Source organism: Tursiops truncatus, chromosome 8 (assembly GCF_011762595.2).
Source record: "Tursiops truncatus isolate mTurTru1 chromosome 8, mTurTru1.mat.Y, whole genome shotgun sequence".
In the NCBI taxonomy this organism is placed as follows: domain Eukaryota; kingdom Metazoa; phylum Chordata; class Mammalia; order Artiodactyla; family Delphinidae; genus Tursiops; species Tursiops truncatus.
In genome coordinates, this window is record NC_047041.1 from 10134681 (window position 1) to 10151666 (window position 16986).

Sequence of the window (16986 nt, forward strand, 5' to 3'; positions counted from 1 at the left end):
ATTGAGACCTTCCAACAGCCACGTATGTAAGCTTAGAAATGGAGTCTCCCTACCTCAGTCAAACCTTCAGATGAGACCACAGCCCCAGCCAACAGTTTTACTGCACCTCATGGGAGACCCTAAGCCAAAGCTACCCAGCCGAGCTGTGCCCAGATTCCTGACCCACAGAAACTATGAAATATGTTTGTTGTTTTAAGCTGCTAAATTTTGGAATGAGTTTGAAACTCTAACTGCTAAGTTTTGGAATAAGTTCGATTTGGTATGCAGAAAGAGGTAAAATTAGTAAAGAAGTATAAGATACATACCTAAGATGCACAATCATAAGTGTACAGTTTGATGAATTTCACAAATGAACACTCCCAAGTTAACAAGCACCCAAATCTAGAAATAGAACTTAGTCAGCCCCTTGGATGCCTCCCCATGTTCCCATCAACCCATTCCTCCTCCTTCAAAGGGTAACCACCATCTGGACTTCTAACAGAATAGATGAATTTTCTGTTCCTGTACCTTGTATAAACAGAAGCACGTAGCATGTACTCTTTTGTGTCTACCTTCTTTGGGTCAGCAGTACATTCCTCTTGTCTAGTTTTTAAAGGCCTGCTCTAAAATGCCATTGTTTAATTACAGTATTTAATCTATTCCAAATAGTAGTAAAGAAGAGTGTGAGTTGATATATATGTAAAAATGGGAGCATAATAGAGAAAGATTGAGAAGCATCTCTGTATATGACCAAGAGTAGAAAAGAAGATGATGAGAAGGTCTGCAGGAATTCACAAGAATCCCAGCAGAACTCTAGAGCAATAAAATGTTTGTTAAATATATATATACTGACAGGCAGTATAATACACTGTTAAGAGTATGGGTGTTGCAGATAACATGCCTGGATTAGAATCATGGCTCTACTCCTTACTAACTGTGTGATCTGGGCAAATTAATCTCTCTGTGCCTCAGCATCTTTGTCTATAGAATGAGAATAGTACTAGTGATTACCTCACAGCATTGTTGAGAAGTTTAAAAATGGAAATAAATATAAATTGAGGGCTTCCCTGGTGGTGCAGTGGTTAAGAATCCGCCTGCCAATGTAGGGAACACGGGTTCAAGCCCTGGTCCAGGAAGATCCCACATGCCACGGAGCAACTAAGCCCGTGCACCACAGCTACTGAGCCTGCACTCTAGAGCCCGTGAGCCACAACTACTGAGCCACAACTACTGAGCAACTAAGCCCGTGCACCACAACTACTGAAGCCCGTGCACCTAGAGCCTGTGCTCCACAACAAAGGAAGCCACCGCAATGAGAAGCCCGTGCCGTGCACCGCAACGAAGAGAAGCCCCCACTCACTGCAAATAGAGAAGGCCCGCGCACAGCAATGAAGACTCAACGGAGCCAAAAATTTTTTTTAATTAAAAATAAATAAATATAAATAGAGTAGTGCAATGCTTTGCACAAAATGAGCATTCAAAAATTGTTAGCTATTATTGATAAATGTTTCCATAGGGAGTTTTTTGGGTTTTTTGTTTGTTTGTTTGTTTTGCGGTACGCTGGCCTCTCACTGCTGTGGCCTCTCCCGTTGCGGAGCACAGGCTCCGGACGCGCAGGCTCAGCGGCCGTGGCTCACGGGCCCAGCCGCTCCGCGGCACGTGGGATCCTCCTGGACCGGGGCACGAACCCGTGTCCCCTGCATCGGCAGGCGGACTTTCAACCACTGTGCCACCAGAGAAGCCCTCCATCGGGAGTTTTTAAAAAATATATTGGGTGACCAATTTGTACTGTCATTTTGTTTCTTGGCTCTTCTGTCTGTCCCTAGAGTGGGTGATGGAGAGGGAAACAGATGAAGTTCAGACTGGGCATCTTCTCTTTGTAATTAGCTTTGATGGGAAGGTGGAGGAGGAAGGATAAAGTTAAAGGCTGAAATGAGGCTTTAACTTATCAATAGATTTTAATTATAAGCATAATCTCAAGTCTCCATTGCTGTGAATCCCTAAAAATTGACTACTGCTTTCTCAGTAGCCAGTCTGTGTCTATTTTTAATTTCCTCCCTCTGGTCAAATCTCTGCTGAGGTAATAAAAGATTTAGATTTAGAAAGCGACTTAGCATTTGGAATGAGATAGAGGCTATAAATAGGCATGTCAATGAAACAGGTTAGCTCTTGGAATCTCAGCATCAAAGGCATACATTCTTGTCTGATCTGCATACTGACACGGGCATGCTTGTGGGGTCTCTAGACAGGTGTGTGTGTGTGTGTGTGTGTGTGTGTGTGGTGCTGCATATGTGGACATGAATACAGGCACAGAACATGTACAATCATACTACTGCGAACAGAATTCTGAGGGGTAACTGGTATATTTTTTAGTAGCAGAGTGATCCCTGTAGACTAGATTGGTAGCCTTACCCTGACAATTAGTACTGGAGAAATCAGGGTACACCATTACTCCCAGATGGCCAACCCCCAGGTGTAGGACAGTGGTAGGTAGAGCTTACATGCTGATTTTGTAATACTACAGACCAGTCTGTGAGACCTCACCAGGATCGAGGGTCCACAGTGATGTTCTAATCTGCCAAACACTGAGGTCAGCTTCACAACTCATTTCCTAAGCAGTCAGGCCGCCATTCCCAGTCTTTGGAATGTCATCACCTATGAATTAGAGCTGCTAAAAGTCCAACCTATTCTTCAGGCCCAGGTTAAATACTTCCTTTTGTATGAAGCCATCCCTGATCGCCTTGGTGATCTTCCTCTTCTAAATCCTAGAGCATGTTCTGACCCTCACATTCATATTTATCACACACACTGCCTTGAACTGGATCTGTTGGGTGCCTCTTTTGTTTCTCTATTATTGGGACGTCTTCATAGACAAAAGACAATGTTGTTCATCTCTGTAGCCCGGCACCATCTAGGGTGGTAACAGGAGTGCTACTCATATTGCTTGAACAACTGTGCACTCCTGGTTACCCAGCTCTGGCTGCCAACTATTTTGTCAATGTTCCCGTTAGTTTGTGGCACCCAGCATCTGAAGCATGGTGGATGAGATGTTTAAGGAAATGCTATAGAAATCAGTATGCCTGAATATCTTATGATATACAATAATAAACAATTTGATACTAACAGACCTGTCAAGAACTTATAAAAGTTTTCCTGTGATTTCAGATTCTCAGTGATAATGAGAGACTATGAACAACTTCATATGTTTTAGCAGATTAGTTTTAAATGTGAAATTGACCTGAAGGCAGGATAATGACCAAGATGACCTTCGGGGCCTTCCCAAGCTTGAGATTCTAGATTACAGAGAACCAGGGCATTCTAGGGTTTTGTAATTCAGTAAATTACCAACCTAAAACAAAGGCTAAACATCAAGATGTAAAGGACCCTGAGGGTTCTTCTGCTGATTTCTCCCCTCTAAGCCACCTGGGATGGATTTTTGTTCCTTCCCTCCCCGACTCTCTGAAGATGATACTTCACAGTACCTGAGTAATTGATTTGTTTCATAAAAGTTCTGCAATGAAAATAAGTTTTTTTGGTCTTAGACAAAGTAAACACCTATTTCAGTTGGAAAAAGTTAAACCAGTGACCTTAAGTTATTTTTTAAAAGTGTGTGTTTCTATTTCTTTAATGACGTTATTCTCAGATGCCTGATCATATTTTCTAAGATTTCCATTTTTTTCATGGCCCTTGGAAACTAAATGCATACAGTTTGAAATTTAGCATATAACCACAAATGGCAACAAAGTGCTTTTCAAGCTTAAATCCAAGGTCGTCTATAATTCTTTGTCAATTTTAATCCTTTTTACTATTATAAAAACATAAGGTGAGGCTCGGCTAATCTCGCTAAGCAAATTCTGCCCCCTTGTGGATTAAAATATCCACAGCTAGGAAAGAAATGCTACAGTTGCATGGGGCCAGTTCCTTTTAGTTCTATCAAAGAGCCCGTCAGTGATCTTGAAAAGTAATGTTACAATGGAACAAAACTAGACTATTTGTATAAATTGTGTAAGAGCTGATAGGTGATGACAAAATACATTGACAGCTAATAGTATACATCTGTATCTCACACTTTGTATGCGAGGACCATGCCTTGACTATATCAAGCGTTGGAAAAATATTTCATAGAATGTTAGGAAGGACATGAAATATTGAGTTTAACATCCACACATAAGGATCCCTTTCACAGCCCCTGACATACCCACACTTGAGTGACTCCAGGAATGGAAAATTCACTAAATGATTCAGTGCATTCTCCGATCAGGCAGGGACTAACTGTTAGGAAGTCTATCGACATATTAAGCCCAGATGTGGATAAACAACAAGGTCCTACTGTATAGCACAGGGCACTATATTCAATATCCTGTGATAAACAATAATGGAAAAGAATTTGAAAAGGAATATATATATGTATAACTGAGTCGCTTTGCTGTACAGCAATAATTAACACAACATTGTAATTCAACTATAATTCAGTTAAAAAAGATATTAAGCCCAAAAGGAATAGATCCTTTGTAAGAGAATCATATCATTTCAGAACTGGAAAGAGGTGTTGGAGATCTCCCAGTTTATCCTTTTATGATTGAATCTATTACACCATCTGGACCTAATTCTACTCTCTGGAACAACACTCAATAAGCCTATTACTTGTTTTGTAGGCTTTTAAATGTTGGAAAGGAACTACCATGTTGTCCCTTAGTCTTCCGTCTTGCTACCTTTTCACCAATAATTGTGTCAACTATTCCTCATATGACATGTTTTTAGATCCCATCATCTCCCAGTTACAACCCTGGATACCAACTTTTTTGTCAATGTCCCTCTCATGTGCAGCTTCTAGAACTGAACACAGTTGTTCTGGGTGTGCTCATTTGTCTAGGATAGAGGACAATGAAGCAGTTATTCCTCAAAGCGGTTTTGCAACCCAAACTCCATGCGCTTTTTCAGCAGTTATATCATACTACTGGTCAGTGTAAATCTTGTAGCCCCCCAGGTCCTCCAGGTCTTTCCCACCCTGTACTTGTGCCTAGCTATAACTTCTAACAATTGTCTCTGTTAAATTTCATCTAGCCTTTGGCTCAGAATCCCAGCTAGCAAGATAATTATATATCTTAAATGTGTTCACTCAGATTAGCTCAGCTACCTAGCTCTGTGCCACCCATATTTAATAAACACGACCTCCGTGTTTCCAACGAATTTCAAGGCAAAGGCAATGACCTCTGGTGTGGGAAAGAGATTAGAATAAACACTGGAGGTGGGCCCATGTCCCCACAGTCCCAACCATCAGCCGTGTGGCCTCAGCTGTGTGGTCCTCTGTTTTCTCTTCTCTGAAACAGAGGTGATAACATGAGCTCATCGTGTGCTCATAGGGCCGCGTGAGATGATGCATTTGAATAGGCTGAGTTAATTGTTAATTGCTAAATAAATGTATAGTATTATTAATCATTAGCTTTCAAATGGTTTGAGGAGGGAGGAGAAACTGTTATCTTATGTGATCCCTTTATATCTGATAGGTGAAGAGCTCCGTACAATTTTTTAATGTGGATAAATACACACAAAGTACATATTGAGACAGGTTTTCACAGAGGGGAAGGAAGGTGAGTTGATAATTTTTTTTAATTAATTTATTTATTTGTGGCTGCATTAGGTCTTTGTTGCTGTGTGTGGGCTTTCTCTAGCTGCAGTGAGCGGAGGCTACTCTTTGTTGCAGTGCGCTGGCTTCTCATTGCGGTGGCTTCTCTTGTTGCGGAGCACGGGCTCTAGGCACACGGGCTTCAGTAGTTGTGGCACGCGGGCACAGTAGTTGTGGCTCGCAGGCTCTAGAGCGCAGAGCTCAGTAGTTGTGGTGCACGGGCTTAGTTGCTCCGCGGCATGTGGGATCCTCCTGGATCAGGGCTCGAACCCGTGTCCCCTGCATTGGCAGGCGGATTCTTAACCACTGTGCCACCAGGGAAGCCCATGAGTTGATAATTTTTAATCAGCCTGTGTTTAGTCTGGAAACTTCTTCAACTATCTTCTATCAGCATAAGGCTCTCCCTTTTCCCCTCTCCTCTCCCCCCTACATCTAGCCCTGCTCCTTCCCTCCCTCCCTCCTCCTTTACTCCATCTTCCTCCCCACTTCCTTCTGCCTTCCTTCTCCTCTGAAACCAACCCCCAGGCTGGGAAGCCAGAGGAAGCTCTATACACTCCCACCCCGCCACTGAAGCCCAAGGCTGCCATCTTGGTCCTTGCACCCACATTAATTTTAGGATTACAGGAACAAATGCTCACCTCCTGGGGGAAAAAAACAAGGCACCACACTGATTCCCAGATGCCTGAAATTCCACTGATAACCACAGCTGCGTTCCTTCAGCTCCAGGCTTTCTCTAAATATCAATTATACGTTTGTCTCTGAGAAGACATTGAGATGAATCTAGCAGCTCAGAGTGAATTGGTTTTCCTTTTCCGAACACCTCATAAAGGCAGCTGGCTGGAGAGATGCTGGGTTTGGACTGGGAAAGCAAAATAGAGAGAAGAGAAACTTGCCTGGTTCACAGCAAGGGCGCCTGAGAGGCTGACGAGAGGAGAGAGGCTGCCTCTGCTCAAGCTGCTTCTCCACCAGGAATGTTCTCTGCCTTCCCTGGGGTCTGTGCAGGAAAAGCCTGTCTTCTCCAGAACCAGCTTAATCCCACTTACTTTTGGCGTCTTCCTTAACCACTCTTGTCGGAAATGATTGATCTTCCATACAATATGATCACTTTTCCTAGGTGTAATCAAGATGTTGAAACATAGCAGCAAAAATATGCAGCAAAATATACATGTATACATACATATATGTATGTATATATACATATGCATACATATATATACAGATACATATATATATATGGAGAGAGAGAGCAAATATGGCCAAATATTAAGAGTTATCTAGCAAAATGACTTTCAGACTCCTCACAATTCTTCTTCACCTCCTCAGCATGTTTTTCTGGTTTTCCTTGTCTTTCAAAGCATGGCGTGTACAACTATTAATAATAACAATGAACACATGTTGAGTATGTACTGTGTACCATGTGCCAGTGCCAGACACTTTACATACATCACATGTAACCCTTAAAATCACCTTTCATGGTTGATGTTTTTATGCTCATTTTACAGAGAAGGAAAAAAGAGCAGTCAGGGAATTAATTGGTCTTAGAGCCAATTAAGTCCACATCTGTCTGACTCCAAACTCATGCTCTTTCTATTGCATCCTGCTGTAACTTGAATTGCATACAGTGTTCCATACAGTCTGGAAGGTACATGCCTTCACACATACACACACACACACACACACACACACACACACACAAACACACACACACACACCCCTACAGAATTTATATATATATATATAATATATATATATTAGTCTTAGAAATCAGGAGGAATTTGGGTGAGTCACTTCTCTCTAAGCCTCGATTTCTTGATCTATAAATTAAGAGAAGTCTATTTTTAAATTTCCAAAATCCTTTTAATTTTGCTAAATGACGTTCGATGATTTTGATTTTCTTGAGGCTTTCTCAAATATTCCATGTAAAGCAAAACACAAGAAAGTTCTCCTCCTCTTCAGGTAAGAGAACAGGTCCATTGAAAAGAGTGTAACCACCGAGTGGAAGCAGGTGCTTGCACCCCTCCATAGCCTGTTAGCAGGTGCCCTGCTGTACACTAAATAGTGTGCATGACCTGTGTTGATGAGGGCAGCAGAGAGGATCCATTCTTTGGAGAGAGTAGCAAGCAGACCCTGGGCAACTTGTACCCCGTAGGCATTCAGTAAGTATTTGAGAAGTAGAAAATTTCTCTGTTAGGGAAAGAAAAGAGAAATAGATATTTTATATGCAGCATCCTGGTTTCTATTAAAATTTACCCCTGGCCATTTGTCTTTTTGCATCTGTGAAAGCAAGCTGGGTCACTGGCAGCCCTAGGAGAGCCATCTGAGAAAATTCAGCCAGGGTTCTCACTCCTGCCACATCTCTCGAACCCATACAGTCTGATCCAGAAATAGGGCCTCAGTATACGAGGGAAACAGTGTTTTTGTCAGGGCTTGAAGACTATAGGCTTCACTTACTTGGCCTAAGTGAGCTTCCTTGAAAGTGTTGTCCAAGGCGTCTACCTGACCACTGAAACAAGGCCAGCTCTTCATATATAACATTTTTAGAAAGGCGATTTGAGAGTGAATGTTTTATGTGAGTAGAATAGTCAACTATGAGTGTTTTAATGTGAATAGTCAATTGGTTATAGAAATCGCCTTTTAAAAACTGACTCATCGGGCTTCCCTGGTGGCGCAGTGGTTGAGAGCCTGCCTGCTAATGCAGGGGACACGAGTTCGAGCCCTGGTCTGGGAGGATCCCACATGCCGCGGAGCAACTGGGCCCGTGAGCCACAAGTACTGAGCCTGCGCGTCTGGAGCCTGTGCTCCCCAGCAAGAGAGGCCGTGATAGTAAGAGGCCCGCGCACCGCGATGAAGACGAGCCCCCACTTGCCACAACTAGAGAAAGCCCTCGCACAGAAACGAAGACCCAACACAGCAAAAATAAATGAATTAATTAATAAAAACTGACTCATCTCCTCAGTGGATTCATCTTCAAGATATGTGGCTTATTTTCCCTCCGTTATATACAAGTATTCATGTTGAAAAGATAAAGTTACCCCTGCCCCTTCTCTTTGAAGGAGGTCTTGAAGGTTCAAGAGAATCTTTAATAAATGTACATGCCCTTTAGAGAATAAACCCTTGAACTAACCTTAACGAATGTAGGCAGCCGTCCTCTGAGGAGAAGCTCCTTTCTGTACTAGAGAAGAACATTTTAGGGGGAGGCCCCTATGTGCCATCACCAGGTGCTTTACCTCAGCGTCCAGCTTAATTCCCATTTTGCAGATGAGAACACTAAGGCTCAGAGAGGGTAATTCTCCCAAGCTCACAGGGGTCCTTTGTTAAGTGCTGGAGCTGTAGGCAAAGGCTTCAGCTTAGGGAGCGGCCGCAGCATCCATGACTGCATTTGCACATGGAGGGGGTCCTTACCACTGCCGCCTTCCAGCACCTGTCCCCACTGTCAAACGCCACAAGTCCCAGTCACACGATAGAGAGAATTCCCTTACTTGCAGTTCTGCCACCAACCAGCTTTGTGACTTGACGCTTCAGTTCTCCAAGCTGCAGTTAAATTTTGATGATCCCTAAGGTCTTTCTCAATGAAGACAAACCGTTCAGTGTCCAGGGAACCCAAGGATGGCCCCGGGGTGTTGGGATTGCTCCTTCCTGCTCACCGGCCAGGCGGCAGACGTGCTCGGCATCCCCCATGAGCACTGCCGAGCCTGGGGGTGGTAATCAGAGCCCAGGCCCCTGTCCGTGTAGACTGCAGAACATGAGTGTGGGTTAAAAAGCACAGAAGGACCTGAGAAATCTCCAGGGGTCCTGGGGAACTGAGGTTCAGGGAAGACTGAAGGTGCGTGCACCCTGATCTTGAGGCCCCCTGCCTTGGTAAAGCCGTTTGTATTCACTGAGTGGCCAGTCCCTGCACTGCTGTGTTTAATTCTGGGTGCGGTATGAATAGAACTTGGGGCTCTGGCAAAGCACGCCGCCCACCACTACGTTCCTTTCCTTGTGGGACAGCAACCAAATCTGAGCCTTTGATTCCCTCTAGTGGCTAAAATCGGCAACTTACGTAGCTGATTCTTTGCAATTTATTCAAGGTATAGAGTGCCTGCTGTATGCACCAAGTTGGTACTGGGTTCTCTGGCTTTGCCAGGAGTGCTTCATTTGAACATTGTCGTGTCCAGTGGAATGATCAGGGATGGAAGCCAGAGCTCCTTCTTACAGGCTTAGCTTAGTACAGTGCAAACCGCCTCTGCTTTGTGGGGACTGAGGGAGGATGGGTTTTATATGGGTTATTTCTGCCACTAAATGAGTTGTAGTGTTGCAGGAAGGGGGACCCCTTCCAGGGCCCGAGAGTGGGCTGTTGTCTAACACTAGGAAATGAATTGTCTGAGGAGACACACGTGCTGACAAAGCCAGAGACTTTATGGGGAAGGGGTCCCCGGGGGGAGAGCAGCAGGGTAAGGGAACCCTGGAGAAAGGCTCTGCCACGTGGCTCACAGTCTCAGGTTTTAGTTTCCGGGTTGTCTCTGGCCAATCATTCTGACTCAGGGTCCTTCCTGGTGACACGTGCATCGCTCAGCCAAGATGGATTCCAGCGAGAAGGATTCTGGGAGGTTGGTAGGACATACGGACTGGCATCTCCTCTCTCCTTTTGACCTTTCCTGACTTATTCCGACTGGTGGTAGCTTGTCAGTTCCGAGTTCCTTATCAGGACCTCCTGTTGTAAGATAACTCATGCAAGTGGTTACTGTCGTGCCTGACCAGGAAGGGCACTTTTGGTCAGTGGTTCCCCTAACAGTAGGACCTTGGGCCGACTCCTTTATTCCCAGACCTCAGGTTGCTCATTGGTAAAATCATTGTGTGGGTTAGATTCAAATCCATCCAACACATATTTATTGAGCACCTGCAGCATGTGAGACCCAGGCTGAGTGCTCTGGGCACGCAGTGGTGAACAGAACTTGATCTCGAGGAGCTTAGAGGCTAACGGGAGAACCAGACATCCAGGAAGCCACATAAAACAAAGGGCACGAGATCACACTGTTGCTACACCATGGCAGAGGTCACTGAGAAACCACAGGAGCCTAACTCGGATTCAGAGATCAACTCCAGGACTATGAAAGTGAGAAGGTACAGAAGACAGTCGTGAAGGTAAGATCAACCCTTTGGCAGAGTGTGGAAAAATGTAAGAAAGGGAAGAAGTCAATGATACTAGTCTTCTACCACCAGCAGAATAAAAAAAAAGAATGAAAATCTGACAGAGGAGTATGAAGAAGCCCTGGAGAGTTCTTCCCCCAGTTCATCAAGTACTGCCCTGTGTCTGCCAGGTAACTGAGACCTTGCTGTCTCTGTCGTCTCTCCAGAAAAAGCACTGGAGAAATGGTCATTTGTGTAGAGATCAAACCCAAATGGTCACCTGTGTAGAGACCCAAAAAAGCACTCAGATGTTGAAGATTAAAATACCAACAAACTGTAAAAAAAAAAAAAAAGGCAAAGGGCATGTGCAGCATAGCATGGTTGTCAGCGTGAGCTTCGCAGTGAGACAGATCTGGGTGGAGCCCAGCACTGCCACACTGCGCTAGCTGTATGATATTGGGCAAGTTGCTAACCCCCTCTTTACATTTCCTCAGTGATTTTGGATGATAACCCTTTCTTTATAGAGTGGCTGCTCAGTGCAGAGCCGCACCATTGGAAGTGCTCACTACATGGTGGCCACGCCCACTGCAGTGTCAAGTTCTAAACAGATAACGGAAAGCTTCTTGAGAATGTCCGTTAGACCCCACGAGGGGCTTGTCTTTTGGTTCTGAGGCCCCTCCTTATGCTCAGCAGATTTCTCTAGTCTCCTTTCTTGGCCATGGAGCTTGGGAATCCACCTGCTGCTTCTCTTGGGGTCTACCTCCGAGGGCCCCTGCATTTCAGCCCGTCAGCCCCCCGAGCGAGAACCACAGTCTCCTCTGCTCCCTTCTTCCTTGTTTCACTTCCCTGCAGGCAAGAAGACAGGCCCTTCTCCTTCCTACAGATTTGCTGCTAATCAATTTGGGGAAATGAACAGGGAATAAGAGAGGTAGTTTATATGCTTCTGTTGGTCACGACTCTTGGTCTTTAGTGCTTAACACCCTTCTAAAGTGACAAAGTGAGTTCTCTGCCAGCGAGAGGGCTTCACACAAGCCCTGGCACTTGGGGCTGTTCCATCTTAGAGGCTGTGTGATTCTGTTCCATTGTGAATGGCTTGAAAGAGGTCATTTTTGACACTGAGCTTCTTTATCACTGTGTAAGGAGATAAAGGAGGATCAGAGCTAAAGCACACGTTGACTGCCAGACACATACCTAGAATCAGGTGAGGTTTCATCATATCAATGTATCGGTCATCAATACTGTAGATTTAATAGTCATGTACTAAGAGAGACTTCCCTGGAGGTCCAGCGGTTAAGACTCCGAGCTTCCACTGCAGGGGGGCGCAGGTTCGATCCCTGGTTGGGGAGCTAAGATCCCACATGCCATGTGGTGCAGCCAAAAAGTTACAAAAAAGAAAAAGAAAAACTCAGGTACTAAGAGATGAATGGGAAGGAGAGAAGGTGAACTTGGGATGTAAAGTTGCTGACACCATACCATTCCTGGAAAAAGATGACAGTTAAAGAAAGCAAAAGTGGAACTGAATTCCTATTGGCCAGAGGAATATTGGATGGATGAAGGGACAGCATCCAAATGTGGTAACTTGGAATTCTGCTTTGGATAGAAAGTGCTGCTTGATATTTTGAAGCCCTATGATACGAAACTACAGAGAAAATAAAAGGGTAGGGGACTAAGAGGTATAAACCATCATGTATAAAATAAACTACAAGGACATACTGTACAACGTGGGGAATATAGCCAATATTTTATAATAACTATAAATGAAGTATAACATTTAAAAATTGTGAATCACTATATTGAACACCTGTAACTTATATAGAATATTATATCAATTATAACTCAATTTAAAAAAAAGAAAGAAACTACAGAGAATGAAAGAGCGAAGTTGGCGGGGGTGGCAAGGTAGGAGAATGTGTGTCCATAAAGGAAGCAGGGACTGCCTGTAAGAGCCCACTTGTTCCCAGAGGCAATGCTGCACTTACTCAGAGTTCTGTGAGGGCAGCCTGACCTTAAGAAGATTCTCAGGAGTGAACCGGTATCTGGAGCCTGTTCTGGGAGGAGGCCAACCCTGCCTTCCCTTTTAAGTTCCGTTCTTTTGGAGGCCTTTGCTAGTAGAGGAGAGAAAGGTCAAAAGACAAAGCTGTTGTTGACCTGAGTTATTTCATTGTTCCTAAAAGCCCAGTAAGGTAGGAAAGGTGGGCATTAGTTGGACTGTAATTTGGGGGGTTAAGGAAGATATGATGAATTCAATTAATATGGAGGAGCCAGTGTGAGACCCGGGACTTCCATTACTTCTGGTCCAGGATTCTTCCAACACTTTGACTCGCCCCTTGCCCACAGAAACATCCAATAACTATTAGTTGTAATATTTGCTTCCTGCACGTTGCCATCCAGTTTCTGCGTGATTCATCAGAGGTTTTCCTCTTCCAGTTTCCTACTATGTTGGAACCTTGGGGACTCACACTGAGATCAAGAGAGTGGCAGAGGAAAAGGTCACTTTGCCCTGTCACCATCAACTGGGGCTCCCAGAAAAAGACACCCTGGATATCGAATGGCTGCTCACCGATCATGAAGGGAACCAAAAAGTGGTGAGTGTGCGCCGGCTAGAGCCCCGCCTCCTCTCCCCCATCCTCCCTGGCCTTTCTCCTTGTGTCAGAAAGGGCTAGAACTGCTTTTCTAGCTAGAAAAAGGCTAGAGTCTTCCAGATGCAAAACTATAAACAAGAAAGGGTACTGGGTTGTGAGGATAAGAGATTCTATGTTTCCTGGGCAAGCAAGAACTACGAGAAAGCCATCTATCATTTGCCGAAGGAGGGAATCTGCCCCAGTAGGGTCTTTCCTATGAAGGGGGCTAGGATGAAGTAGCTTGATTGCCTGGTTGATGGGCCAGAGTCACACCTGCACTGGGAATCTTGCTCCTCTTTCTCCTCTGAAACCGTCCCCACCTGCCGATGCCTAAGCTTTGCGCACTCATGCCTTCTGAACTCTAAGATTGTGTAATATGATAAACAATATAGGATACAGAGGAACAAGTACAGGACATAAATGGAAATGTTTAACACATGTATAACTGGCTAGCAAAAGAACTGATACTGGTTCTAGAGTTGGAAAACAAAGGAGCTGGCCCTGGGTCTGCAGTGCTCAGGTTCTGTAGGACCACCAGGGTGGTCCATTGGTTTCTACAAACTTCTGGTGGTGTGAACAGAACTTGTCACTCTCTGCTCCTGGTGACCCCCTGGTCTGGTCTTCATTAGAGAATGAGAAGTAGGTACCCTGTTGTTACCATCCTTTCTGCCTTGGCTGCACTCAGCCACTGTACCTTGCCTCAACCTAGGTTTTCTAGCATAACTATTCTTACTCCCTTTACCCATTGGCTTATTTTTAAAAATCTTTTTGTTGAAAGTCTTGTGATTTTAAAAAAACAAACAGGCAAACAAAAAACTATAACCTAGGAAGCTGACTTTAGACTTTGCTTCGTTTTCAGAACTTTACTTCTTTCCCTACAAAAAGTGCAAAGTTGTCCTTTCCTCTCCTCTGTCTATGCTACTAATTTCATAAGGTGGTTTATGCAGGGAGAAGCAAAGGTTTTCGCTGAAAAGAAAATCCAGGATCACGGTTGGAGTTTAACTTGCTTACAGAGCTGCCTACATCACCTTGTTATTTTGATACTGCTTGTCATTTTGTTCTCACAGTACATCATCCCAAGACTCACTCTGTTCTCTCGAGAGCAAGGTCACCTTAACCTGTGCATGTTTATTCCAACAATTTCATAATCAACCCTAGACATGATACTCTCAGTTCTGAAGGAAGTAAATAAGAGGCCATGTTCCTCTAATAAAAATCCAAGAATGACACCACTCATCTAACTTTCACCCAAGGGGTTTCATTTAAACTAAAGAAGAAAAGAGTTGCTTGGTTATGTAGCCAAGTGAACATAAGGGTTGATTAAAGAAGGCCACTGATACGGCTTCTGTTATCACTCTGATAAGCAGGCACAGTTCCCTACTTATCTTCAGTGAAGGCTCTGAAGTAAGGATTGCCATTTATTCAGTCATTCACATGGCATGAATTTATTTTGCACTTACTGTGTGCTACGGTAGGCACTGGGGTACAATAGTGAAGAAGATAGCAGCATCCCTGCCTTCTTGGAGCTTAAAGCGAAATGTCATTCAATAATTTAAAAAAAAATTTTTTTTTTTTTATATAGCAGGTTCTTATTAGTTATCTATTTTATACATATTAGTGCATATATGTCAATCCCAATCTCCCCCAAGAAATTTTTTTTAAAGACCGAGCAATAAATATTAGCTACATGCCAGGCACAGATCTGTTTAGCACATACTATCTCACTTAACTTAATCCTCATAACCAGGATTATTGGTGCCATTTCACAAATAAGGAGCTAAGGCATGTGCATATACACATACAAAGTGAGAAAATTGCTTAAAGTCACCATTTTTGAAATTGGGCACGCTGACATCGGTGGTACCTGGGCTATTAACCACTAGCTATGTCACCTTCATAAATAATTTGAAATTAGAAAATGTGCTGCTATATAGGAAATAAGGAGAATATGGGGAGAAAATTATTCCAGACAGAATTAATTATGCAGAGACTCTGTTGCTGGAAAAAGCTGAGCACTATTGGAAGTTCTGAAATATCAAAAATCAGTTTAGTTAAATATAATAAATATTGGATTCCCACTAAACACACATACCCTCTCTCATAAAGGAGCTACTTCAAGAGATACATATCATGATAGAGATAAGCAGAGTGTTCTAGAGGAAAACAAAGGAGGAGCCACTGGCTGAGAGCCTTTGAAGGAGGGGAGAGGTCAAGGTGTGCTTCTCAAGGAGTGCAAGTGTGAGCCTGTGCGGTTGCAGGACCAGAAACTGAAAGGTCTTGTCTCTCATACCAGGGAGCTGAGAATTTTCCCTACAAGGTCATGGCGTTCTTGAAGGCTTTTAAGAGTGAAAAGGGCATCTTTGCATTTTAGAGTATGCATTCTGGCTCTGTGAGGCTGATCTAAGCGGGACTCCAGTAGAAACAAGGTCAGCTGAACAGTTTCCAGCTATACGATAAGGGCTTAAACTACAGTCATGGGGAGTTGGGATACCAAGCAGTGGGTGCCGTTGCCAGAGCTGGTTAATTGCCAGGGGGTTGGGAGTGAGAGTAAGGGGGACCAAGGAAGAAAATAAAATACAGGAAGGGTTGGAACAGACGCAGTGCTTCTTTTTCTTTTTCTTTTTTTTTCTTTGACCGCGCTGCACGGCTTGCAGGATCTTAGTTCCCCAACCAGGGATTGAACCGGTGCTCCCTGCAGTGGAAGTTCAGAGACCTAACCACTGGACCACCAGGGAATTCCCGGATGTGAGGCTAACCAATGACCTGTATCCCAAGCTTAGCTTTGCCTTTCAATCTGAGCAGAAACACTTTCATCCCTCTTGTCTAGGATGCTCAGATGTGCAGGGAACATTTAGGAATATTTGAATTTCAACCTAGAGAGCGTGGCCACTAGAAACCTGGAGCTTTCCTCCTGGTTCTAGGATGGAAACACGGTAGAATTTCCAAAGTAAGAGTGCTCACCTCCCCCAAGGTCAGTCAGGAACTCACAACATTTCCCCTCTATTTTTCAGTTGGAGAAATCAGGACAGAAGTGTTCCAATTCCCATGCCAACCCTCTTGGCCACTCCTTCACCCTTTCCCCTTTCCCTTTGGCTTTAAGCAAGAAAAATCCTGATCTAAAACATAGAGAGAGGGGTCTACGTCCATCTCCTGCAAGGCAGTTTCACAGCTGCTACATAGGGCCTGGCACAGCAGAGCAACTGCCAGAAAGTTGCGCTGTTCCACTGGAGTCCTAACAAATTGTCCTGCCTTCTTTCCCTAAAAATGCATCCGGAGCAGGCCCACCAGGAATGTCATAAGACAAACAGCCCTACAGCAGCTGCGATTCATATATTTAATTTGTTTGTTTGCAGAAGGATTAAATTTATTCACTGTTCCCCCCATCACACCCCTATTGATCCATGGCTTGGTCTCAGCACTCCATCCCCTAGAATTAAAAAACAAAATGAAACGGAGAGGCACACAAGCATCTGAGATTCAGTGTGTGTCTGAACAAAAAAAAAAAGAGTCAAATTGCAAGGCTGTAACTGAGCCCCAACCCGTGTCAGAAGTGTTGTGAAATTCTCATATTAAATAAGGGTTATTTAATTATATTAAGATTATTTTTTTAATAAATTTATTTATTTTGGGCTGCGTTGGGTCTTCCTTGCT

At 43.9% G+C, this 16986-nt stretch overlaps 1 protein-coding gene across 3 annotated transcripts in view; it reads left to right on the plus strand.

Annotated features, from left to right (window-relative positions):
• Positions 1–16986, plus strand: part of CLMP (CXADR like cell adhesion molecule) — a 90154-nt gene that overhangs the window by 57244 nt on the left and 15924 nt on the right. For 2 of the 3 annotated variants that reach the window (XM_033861884.2, XM_019941738.3), the window contains exon 3: positions 13142–13299. In XM_033861884.2, coding sequence (XP_033717775.1) covers positions 13142–13299 — 158 coding nt within the window. Of the gene's footprint in view, positions 1–5486; positions 5571–13141; positions 13300–16986 lie in introns of all 3 variants that reach the window. The other variant, XM_073808049.1, reaches the window with a different exon arrangement.